The following is an 11,775-nucleotide window of genomic DNA, read 5'->3' as shown; positions in this document are numbered from 1 at the left end:
TTTGACTGAGAGAACTTCTGAAAGGGAAGTAGAGCAGCAGGCTCTGAAAGCAACTTCCGATAGGAGGTATCAGAAGCCAGGAGAAGATCTGATGGTGGTCAGAAGTCAGAAAGCTCAACCTCTGATAGACAAAAGAATGCTCAGAAGGGAAAAGAGAAGTATGACAAGAAGAAGATCCAATGTTACTGTTGTAAGAAGTTTGGTCACTTTGCTAGAGACTGTTGGTCAAACAAGGAGAGACAATCAGAAGAAGCAAATATAGCCAGAAGTTCTGATGATGAATCTGTGCTATTGATGGCCTCTGAATCTGATGATATGGATCTGATAGACTGGTGGTATATGGACACTGGCTGTTCAAATCATCTTACTGGAAACAAGAAATGGCTGGTTAACTTTGACTCTGAAAAGAGGACAAAGATCAGATGTGCTGATGACAAATATCTTAATGCAGAAGGTATGGGAAATGTCAGAGTGATTCTGAACAATGGGAAAACAGCATTGATTCAGAACGTGTGGTATGTACCTGGCATCAGAAGCAATCTGATGAGAATTAATTGAGAAAGGTTTTTCAGTTACCATGAAGGACAATCTTCTGAAGCTGTATGACTGCAATCAGAAGTTGATTATGGAGTCAGAACAGGGAAGGAATAGAACATTCAAGGTGAATGTCAGAACTGCAGACTCAGAATGTCTTAGTGCAACAAGTGTTGAGAAGGAGAGTGAGTTGTGGCACAGAAGATTTGGTCATTTGAATTTCAGAAGCTTAAAAAATCTGAATTCAAAGAAGTTGGTACATGGAATTCCTGCAATTAAGAAGCCTGAAAAGTCATGCAAAGTTTGCATGGAAGGAAAACAACCACGATTGCCATTTGCGTCAGAAACTGCTCCAAGAGCAAAACATGCCTTGGGAGTTGTACATTCTGATGTGTGTGGTCCATTTCCAGTAGCATCGATTGGAGGGAATAAATACTTTGTGATATTTGTTGATGAATTCACAAGAATGACATGGGTATCCCTTATTAAGTTTAAACACGAGGTGTTTAATGAATTCAAGAAGTTCAGAATGAAGGCTGAGAATCAGAGTGGTCAAAAGTTGAAGATTCTTAGAACTGACGGTGGAGGTGAGTATAACTCCAAAGAGTTCCAGAAGTTCTGTGAGGAGAATGGAATTGAGCATGAGCTTACTGCTCCTTATACCCCTCAGCACAATGGTCTTGCTGAAAGAAGAAACCGCACTTTGCTTGATATGGTGAGAAGCATGCTAAAGGAGAAGAAGCTTCCTCAGAAGCTCTGGGGAGAAGCTGTTGCCACCGCAACGTATGTACTCAACCGATGTCCTACGAAGAAGTTGAAGGAAATAGTTCCAATACATAAGTGGACTGGAGATAAGCAAAGTGTTAGTCATCTGAAGGTGTTTGGTTCTGTTTGCTATAAACATGTTCCAGAAGCCAGAAGACAGAAGTTGGATGATAGAAGCAAAGTGATGATTCTGATAGGGTACCATAGTACAGGTGCATACAAGCTCTACTGTCCAGAAACCAATAAAATTGAATTCAGCAGAGATGTGATTGTGAAGGAATCAGAAGTTTGGAATTGGGATAAGTCTCAATTTGATTCTGATGTTAGAACTTCTGAAGAAAGGTCAAAGTTAAGAATTTCTGAAGTTAGAGTAAACTCTGACGTTGATTCTGATTCTGATAGTGATTCTGACTCTGGAAAAGACTCATAAGATGAAGGTGACTCTGATGATCCAGACTCTGATGACTCAGACTCTGATGTTAATCCAGATTCTGGTGGCAATTCAGACTCTGGAAATATGCCAGCCCCTGAAGATAGTCAAAGCTCTGGAGGAAGTCAACCAACTGAAGCTAGAAACTCCGAAGCTCAAGACTCTGAACAAGTTCAGAGACCACAAAAAATCAGAAACATCCCCAGAAGATATGCAGAATTTGACATGCTGAAAGACACTGAAGTAGACTCTGAAGGAGAAGTTATTCAGTGTGCCATGTTAGTAGACTCTGAACCCATAAGTACATAAGAGGCTCTTAAGCAGAAGCTCTGGCTGAAGGCCATGAAAGAAGAACTTGATGCTATAGAGAGAAACAAGACTTGGAAGCTGGCAGAACTTCCAAAAGACAAGAAAGCCATCAGCGTCAGATGGGTTTTCAAGCAGAAGTTAAAGCCAGATGGTTCAATTGGCAAACATAAAGCAAGGTTGGTAGCCAGAGGATTTCTACAGAAACCTGGGCTAGATTACTCTGAAGTGTTTGCACATGTAGCAAGACATGAAACAATCAGAATGGTTATTGCAATAGCTGCTAACATGAATTGGCCTCTGATGCATTTAGATGTAAAATCTGCATTTCTGAACGGTCCATTAGAAGAAGAAGTTTACATGTCACAACCTCCTGGATTTGTGAAAAAGAATCAGGAAGGGATGGTGTACAGATTATACAAAGCTCTATATGGATTGAAACAAGCGCCCAGAGCTTGAAATCAGAAGATTGATTCATTTTTCAAGAAGCAAGGCTTTCAGAAATGTGAGATGGAGTACAGTGTCTATGTTCAGCATACTTCTGAAGGAAATATGACTCTGGTATGTTTATATGTTGATGATATACTACTGACTGGAAGTTCTAAACAGGAGATAGCCAAGTTGAAGAAAGTTCTGATGAATGAATTCAAAATGACTGATCTAGGAAAAATGACATACTTTCTAGGGATGGAATTCAGATACTCTGAGAAAGGTATTATTTTGCATCAGCTCAAGTATGAATTAGAAATTCTGAAGAGATTTAATCTGAAGAATTGTAAGATTGCTGTCACACCTTCTGATACAAATCAGAAACTGGATTCTGACTCTGATGGAAAGGATGTGGACGCTACAACCTTCAAACAGTTGGTTGGTTCTCTAAGGTATTTGTGCAATACCAGACCTGATATTAGCTATTTAGTTGGGATGGTTAGTAGGTTCATGAGTAAACCTAAGTGGTCCCATTACCAAGCTGCTGTCAGGATTCTGAGGTATATCAAGGGAACTCTAAAGTATGGAGTATTATTTCCTTCTGGAAGAAAGGATGAGTCAGAACTTCTGAGTTATTCAGATTCTGATTGGTGTGGAGACAGAGTTGACAGAAAAAGTACGTCTGGGTACTTATTCAAATTTCTGGGAGGTCCCATTTCTTGGTGTTCCAAGAAGCAACCTGTTGTAGCGTTGTTAACTTGTGAAGCTGAATACATTGCAGGTGCTGTTACTGCATGCCAAGCTGTGTGGATTCTGAATCTATTATAGGATCTGAAGATTAAAGTAAACAAACCTCTGAAGTTGATGATTGACAACAAGTCTGCAATCAATCTTGCCAGAAACCCAGTGTTGCATGGGAGAAGCAAGTACATTGAGACCAAGTATCATTTTCTGAGACATCAAGTTCAGAGGGGAGTGTTAGAAGTTGTACACTGCAGCACTCAGAAACAGTTGACAGATGTTCTGACGAAAGTTATCAAGACTGATCAATTTCTCAGATTAAGGGATGTAATTGGTGTTACAAGTTTTGATGGAATATGAATTAAGGGATGGTATTAGAAGTAATTCATATTTATTAGTTGTACTATTTTCTTAGCCCCTAAGTTTGTTAGAGGGTATTTTAGTATTTTATCATATTCTAGTAACCCTAGTTTTAGCTTATAAATAGGGTGACAATCATTGTAACTTTTATCATGTTTTGTAGCCGTCATTCTCTGAATAAGAATATTTCCATTCATCATTCATTTTACCTTTGCAGCAACACACACACACACACACACACACACACACATATATATATATATATATATATATATATATATATATATATATATATATATATATATATATATATAATCAAAATATTTTAAAATATCAAATCATAAAAATAAATTAAAACTTATAAAATGACTTGACACGATATATGATTGTCATTGATTGATTGATAGTGTAAAAATAATTTATATTGTCAGTGCACCATTCTTTTTCTCTTAAAAAAATACAATAAATTGTTAAAAGATATAGTAATTTATTTATTTAATTTTTTTATTGGTGTGTTTCTTATTCTCATAAATATAAAATATGATATATATATATATATATAATATATATATATATTATATATATATATATATTATATATATATATAATAATTAGAATCTAATTAAAAAAATTAACTTCAAAATAAATGTGTGAAGTAATATTTATTTTAATTAGAAAGTAGGAAAAAATCATAATCACATCATTAACTAATGGATCACATCATAATAACGTTGCTTCCCTTGCTTTGACATATGTGCATTTTAAGAACTTTCATAAACTTTACTTTGACTAATTCCTAGGAGGATTCAAGAGTCATATGTTGGACGATTCCTAAATCATGATATCTTAAGTTCAATCTAATATTTTTATTACGTTAAAGTCATTTCAAATAATAGTTATATAAAAATACAAGGTAAGAGTATAGGTTCTAATATGTGATATTCCACTTGTTTATTTTTAAAATGGTGAATTTCGACCACATGACTACTTGATAAAAGAAATTATTACGTAATCATGTATTTCATTTTCCCATCAGTTAAGGAACTATAAATGTGTAATCAAGTAGTGAAACGAAGTCTTGCATGATGAAGCAAGTTTTTGATGAAGCAAGTTTTTGATATGATAAATAGAGAGTGAATTTGTAAAGTTAACACTCCAATACTTAAGTTATTTACCTAGTGAAAAGTAGTATACGAGAGGGAATGAATTGAATATTTGAAATGACGTGGTCGGGTCTTCATATAGAATGAGCAATTAAAATTGTTTGTGTTTGATTCGGCTCTTTGTGCGGGTTTTCGTTCGATTAGATTTCAACGATGAGAGATGTGATGGACGGCGTAATCACTTGTCCTTGGGCATAGATGAGAGTCCACCTATCTTGTATGCCTTTCTCGTTAATGTTTATTATCATGTCTTCTTCGTGGAACTTACGAACGAAGAAACGGTCAATAGGTTAAACATTCAAGATCTAAGAGACTTTAACATCATATATCCTCTTAAAATTATGGGATGAGTGTGACTCACACTTGTGGAAGACATTGTTAAATTCAAATGTAAGTGGTTAAGTCACAATGGCTAAAAGTATAGAAAATGTTAATATATAAGAAAGATGACTCATAATCTAGTCTTGAAATAAAAATCAAAATTTGTGCCAAAAATAAAAGAGAGCAATCAAGCAAGCAAATGAACTTCGGTAAGACACTCATAATCACATCATTAATTATATGTGGACCACATCATATAATTTTGCTTCCCTCAATTTGACATTTGTGCCTCATATGAAGTTTTTTTCTCTATAAAAGAGATTAAAGTATTAACATAAAGGCCATATACTCAGACATGACAAATCATCAAAAGGCTATTGCCTCTGTCTTTTATACACTACTTATATCTTTGCTTCCATTGAAAATCACAGCATCACTAACAACAGTAGCAGAAGCTCTGGCCAAATGGAGCCTATCACCATCTCTTCCTTCATGGTCACTCACCAACCATATCAACCTTTGCAATTGGGATGCTTTGGTTTGTGACATCTCAAATACAACTGTCTCAAAGATAAACTTGTCTAATGTCAATATCAGCGGAAAACTCGCTGACTTGGATTTTACTTCTCTTCCACACCTTACCCTCCTAAACCTCAATGGAAATAGGTTTGGTGGATCAATACCATCAACAATTGACAACCTCTCCAAACTCAGTTTCTTGGACTTGGGAGACAACTTACTTGAAGGCACACTCCCTTCTGAGCTAGGCCAGCTAAGGGAACTTCAACATGTTAGTTTTTTCAACAATAGTCTCAATGGTACCATTCCCTATCAATTCACTAATCTCCCCAAGGTAAGTTACCTTGACTTTGGATCAAACTATTTTGTATCTTCCCCTGACTGGTCTCAATATTTAAACATGCCTTCCTTAAATTACTTGGTTTGGAATTAAATGAATTTACCGGTGAGATTCCAAGTTTCATATTTGAGTGCAAGAACTTAACATACCTTGACCTCTCTCAGAACAAATGGAATGGTACAATACCAGAATCCATGTATGGTAATTTGGGCAAACTTGAGTATCTCGACCTCACAAACGGTTCTCTAGAAGGAAAACTGTCATCCAACTTGTCCATGCTCTCAAATCTCAAACATCTTCGTCTAGGTAATAACATGTTTAATAGTCCTATTCCAGCAGAGATAGGATCGATATCTAGGCTTCAAATTCTTGAACTGAACAGCATTTCAGCCCATGGGGAAATTCCTTCTTCCATAGGACAACTAAAAGAGCTAGTGCATCTTGATCTCCGTCTTAATTTTTTAAACTCTAAAGTCCCTTCTGAGATTGGCCTATGCACAAATCTAACTTCCTTGAGCTTAGCAGAAAATAATCTAACAGGTTCTTTGCCTTTGTCATTAGCAAATCTGACCAAACTTTCAGAACTAGGATTATCAGATAATTTCTTTTCTGGTCAAATTTCTGCTTCATTGATCTCTAACTGGACTGAGTTAACTTCCTTGCAAGTTCAAAACAATAGTTTAATAGGAAAGCTTCCTCCACAGATTGGCCTTTTGAAGAAAATTAATTACCTTTATATGTACAAAAATCTTTTCTCTGGTCCTATTCCTGAAGAGATTGGAAACTTAAAGGAAATGACAGAGTTAGACCTTTCAGATAACCATTTCTCTGGTCCAATTCCACGAACCATATGGAACCTCACAAACATAACACTCATAAAACTTTTCTTCAACAACCTCTCTGGAAATATTCCGGAGGATATTGGAAACTTGACCTCACTGCAAGTTTTTGATGTCGACAATAACAACTTGGATGGAGAATTGCCACACACAATTGCTCATCTAACTTCCTTAACTGATTTTTCTGTGTTCACGAATAACTTCTCAGGAAGCATTCTAGAGATTTTGGAAAGAATAGTCCTTCTTTGACTAATGTCTACTTTTCAAACAATAGGTTCTCAGGAGAACTTCCTTCTGACATGTGTAGCGGTCTCAATCTAGTAACTTTGTCGGTAAATAACAACAGCTTTTCAGGGCCGTTGCTGAACTCTTTGAAAAATTGTTCATCTCTTGTAAGAGTTAGGCTTGATGACAACAAGTTCAATGGGAACATCACAGAAGCTTTTGGGATTCATCCAAATCTTACTTTCATCAGACTTAGCAGAAATCATCTCGTTGGTTATCTATCTCCAGATTGGGGTAAATGTATCAACTTAACTGAGATGGAAATGAGTGGAAACAAATTTTCTGGAAAAATTCCATCTGAGCTAAGTAAGTTGAGTAAATTAAAAATTCTTAGCCTGCACTCCAACGAATTCACCGGAAATATCCCCTCTGAAATTGGAGATCTAAGTCTGCTCTTAAACTTCAATTTGAGCAGGAATCATTTGTCCGGAGATATCCCAGAGAGTATTGGAAGATTAGCTTGGCTTAATAATGTTGATTTATCAAATAATAACTTTAGGGGAAGCATTCCTAAAGAGATTGGTAACTGTAACCGGTTACTAAGCATGAATTTAAGCCACAACAATCTATCTGGTGTGATACCGTATGAACTAGGCAATCTGTTCTCACTCCAATCCATGTTAGATATCAGCAGCAACAACCTTTCAGGAGAAATTCCTCAAAATCTTCAAAAGTTAGCATCATTGGAGTTTCTCAATGTATCACACAATAATCTATCTGGAACAATCCCACAATCCTTTTCAAGTATGGTCAGCCTTCAATCTGTGGACTTTTCTTACAACCATTTGTCCGGTTCGATACCAACTGGTGCTGTTTTCCAGAATCAAAGTGCTGAAGCTTTTGTTGGGAATTCAGGTTTGTGTGGTGAGGTAAAGGGATTAGAATGCCCAAAAGTATTGTCCCAAGACAATTCTGGAGGGGCCAACAAAAAGGTACTTGTTGGTGTTACTATATCAGTTGGTGGAGTATTGTTTATAGGGATGATTGGTATTGGAATCCTGCTATTTCAAAGGAAAGCAAAAAAACAAAGTGAAGAATCCAAAAGCATTGAAGATGATGATCAATCTAATTGCATGGTATGGGGAAGAGATGGAAAATTCACATTTTCTAATCTTGTGAACGCAACCAATGACTTCAATGAAAAGTATTGCATTGGAAAAGGAGGATTTGGAAGTGTTTATAGAGCAGAACTACCTACAGGTCAAGTTGTTGCTGTGAAAAGACTCAATATATCAGATTCTGATGACATCCCAAAAGAGAACCGCATGAGCTTCATGAATGAGATAAAAACACTTACAGAAGTGAGGCACAGGAATATTATAAAGCTTTATGGCTTTTGTTCTAGGAGGGGAGAAATGTTCTTGGTTTATGAACATGTAGCGAGAGGAAGTTTGGGGAAAATGTTGTATGGAAAAGAAGGAAAAGTGGAGCTAAATTGGGGTACAAGGATGGAAATTGTGCAAGGATTAGCACATGCGATTGCTTACCTACATAGTGATTGTTCTCCACCAATCGTGCACAGAGATATAACGCTGAATAATATACTACTGGATTCAGATTTTGTACCTCATCTTGCAGATTTTGGCACTGCAAAGCTGTTAAGCTCTAACAACTCAACCTGGACTTCAGTTGCAGGAACCTATGGCTACATGGCTCCAGGTACACAATCCATTCAATGATTGGCATATATTTAGTAAACTATGAAATTTTTTGAGTATTAGTCATCACTTATTTTAGAGAAGTCAAATTCTGATATACATATACATATATATTATCTCTACAATTTAAAATTTCTGGATACATACCGAATTTGTTGACTGGCAAAATTTGATTTTGCATTTTGCAGAGCTAGCACAAACCATGAGGGTGACTGAAAAGTGTGACGTGTATAGTTTTGGCGTTGTAGTGTTAGAGATATTGATGGGAACACACCCAGGAGAATTCTTGGATATCCTATATTCAAACAAGTCTCTGGCATTAATGGAAGTGCTTGTGAAGGATGTTGTAGACCAGCGGCTTCCACCTCCTACAGACGAAACAATAATGTTTACAATGAGAGTAGCTTTGGCATGCACATGTGCTGCTCCTGAGTCTAGACCCATGATGCATTCTGTTGCACAAGAACTATCCGCTACTGCACAGGCTCGTCTTTCTCAACCATTTGATATGATAACCCTAAGCAAGCTTATAGAGGATTTTTAATATGAGGTGTTTCAAAGAGAATTGACAATATAATGAATAAAGAATCAAATCTCATGTATACTAGTTAGAATGATTAGTCTAGTTAAATTTATATATTTAAAAACAATGTAATTTATATCATTAGAGTATTGTATACAGAAGCATGCTTTGAAATAACTATTCTCCTTGTCCAAGAATACTTCAAAGAAGGCTCACCACAGATATACTTACATGTGACGTTCACACAAGCACATCAACATTGAAACTACCTGTCTTTAAATAGTAGAAACAAATCTAAAAACAATTGTAACTTGGTATATTAAAAAGTTAAATCATTTCTCATAGAAACAAATATAAAAACAAAAAACATATTATATTTAAGAATCAAAACTTCAGCAGAACATCAGAGGAGCAACTATCTTTTTCTAATGATGACCTTGGTGAAAGCATTGACAGAATAACCTCGGCATTCACTGCATCACAACCTCTCAAATCGATCTCCTTAAGTTGTTTGCATTTTTTAACCAACCACATCACTCCCTTTTCCGTGACATATTTACAACTTATCAGATATAGTTTCAAAAGCCCACCGCAACTCTTTGAGATCTCATAGAGTGTTTTGTCATCCACAAATGTACCAGACAAGTTCAACAACTCTAGCTGGGGAACTACAAAGTTCAATTTAAATCGTGTCACTTTTCCACAATAGGTCAAGTGCAGATGTGTAAGCTTTGAACATCTACTAAGAAGTTGACTAATACCATTTTTAGATATGCCATGGCAATAACTCAAATCGAGAAGCTGCAGACTGGGGAACATGGAAGCAAACAATGGGATGGTGTGGTCGTTTATAAATAAATTGCTAAACAAATGTAGAAACTTTAATCGAGGGTTGACATCAAAATCTTTCAAAGCATCAGAATTTTCTTCCCTCTCTTTCCTAGTGTGTTCCATTGTGATCTCGCCAAGTGAATGACAGTTAGCGAGTACAAACAAAGCTGATTCGGTGAGCTTGGAACGTCCACTAAGATTTATAGATAACAAATCAGGAAGAAGCAAAGAAAAGCGGGAAAGATGATGATTATTTAGAAAATCAACATCTTGAAGACCCAAATATTGTATCCCGTGACACTTGGATAATAAACTATAAATTCCATGGTAACTATAGCCGCCGGTACAGTTTTGAAGAACAAAAGTCTTCAAAGGAAGAGCTTCTCTTGCAATAGCGTAAAGCAAATGATCAGATATTTCAGAACACGAGAACTTAAGAGAATTCAAACTCTTCAAACTCACGAAAGAATCAATGTAATATGAATTAATGTAGTTTGCATGAGTTAGGTCGATCCTGGAAATAGATAAAGATTTTAATGATGGTCTGTCGCGGAGAGCCAGAGCAATGGCGGCATCGAGATCACGGTAGCCGAAGGAGAGGTCAAGGGAATTAAGGTTGGAGAATCGATGGAAGAAACGGGAGAGATAACAAAGATGAAGATGATCAATTTTCATAGAGAATATGAGACGGTTGGTGATGGAGAGAAATTGTTTAGAGACGATAGATAGAGATTTGAACTTGAGTTTGTTTTTGTCTTCCGGTTGGCTGATGATGAATGAGAAGACATGCTCCCAGCAGTCATCTGGTAAGTAAACATCAGGTTCTGGAATAATTATAATTGAATTTGTAGAAGAAAGAGATTGCTCTTGTGGTGAAGATTTGACACAAGATTTCTTCTCCTTCATCAGGTTGAGGAAGAAGTGTGCTTTGAGAAAAAGAAAAAAAATAGGGGTGGCACTCACTAATTTAAAGGGCAAAGATTTTAGGTTACAAAGAATTATATTGATACTGCCGCCATTAATTTTTCTTTTAATGGAATAACCTTTTATATATATATATAAAATATATATGATATATATGGCCAAACCACTTGCAGTTGGCTCCATTAAATTCTCATTTGTTTTATTTTCAATTATTATATTTTGTATACTAAATTTTTAATTAATAATTAATATGATTATTAAATAAACTATAAACTTATTCATTTAGAGAAAATGAATGACGCATTAATTTTACACCGTCAACATCACGTTATAGTCATATTAAAATTTTAAATTTTTTGTTCTTAATGCATTTTTATTAAATACTAATAAAAATACAAATTAATTATTGAACCAATTATTTCATTGTATCGAATTCCTTTTTTTTTAGTAGGTCAAGAGGGCTTAAAGCCCAAGCCAAGTGAAACTAGACAACAAGTCTGACCACATAAACAACACTATCGATGATAAGGATTTGATTAAGCTCATCCAACTAAATGTCCATCCAAATTCCATCACTGGCACGAAGAAGGTCCAACTTGGCCAAGAAGTCAGCACACATGTTGGTTTCTCTGTAGATATGCTTGAAAATGACTTCCTTAAAGATGTGGAGAAGGAGAAGAAAGCGACTAGCAATAGAGGTACCTTGGCCAGTGTTCGGAACCACACCTGTTAGAGAGTCAACAACACTTTTATTATCGACTTACACAATGATTTTGTTAAAATTCTTCTTCCAAGCGAACTCAAGAC

At 35.9% G+C, this 11,775-nt stretch overlaps 1 protein-coding gene and 1 pseudogene across 1 annotated transcript; one reads left to right on the top strand and one right to left on the bottom strand.

Moving 5' to 3' along the window:
• Positions 1–5,774: 5,774 nt before the first annotated feature.
• LOC127126005 (MDIS1-interacting receptor like kinase 2-like) lies at positions 5,775–9,382 on the top strand (annotated as a pseudogene).
• A 215-nt stretch (positions 9,383–9,597) lies between these two features.
• On the bottom strand, positions 9,598–10,950 carry LOC127130227 (uncharacterized). The gene has a single exon (XM_051059277.1). The coding sequence runs from the start codon at positions 10,948–10,950 to the stop codon at positions 9,598–9,600; it is 1,353 nt and encodes a 450-aa protein (XP_050915234.1).
• Positions 10,951–11,775: the final 825 nt, after the last annotated feature.

Source organism: Lathyrus oleraceus, chromosome 3 (genome assembly GCF_024323335.1).
Source record: "Lathyrus oleraceus cultivar Zhongwan6 chromosome 3, CAAS_Psat_ZW6_1.0, whole genome shotgun sequence".
Taxonomy (NCBI): domain Eukaryota; kingdom Viridiplantae; phylum Streptophyta; class Magnoliopsida; order Fabales; family Fabaceae; genus Lathyrus; species Lathyrus oleraceus.
Note: the sequence above shows the minus strand (reverse complement) of the source record. Positions and strands in the feature narration are given on the sequence as shown.

Bases quoted from the DNA above. Each gene is read 5' to 3' on its own strand.
- LOC127130227 (XM_051059277.1), bottom strand. From the start codon at position 10,950: ATGAAGGAGAAGAAATCTTGTGTCAAATCTTCACCACAAGAGCAATCT.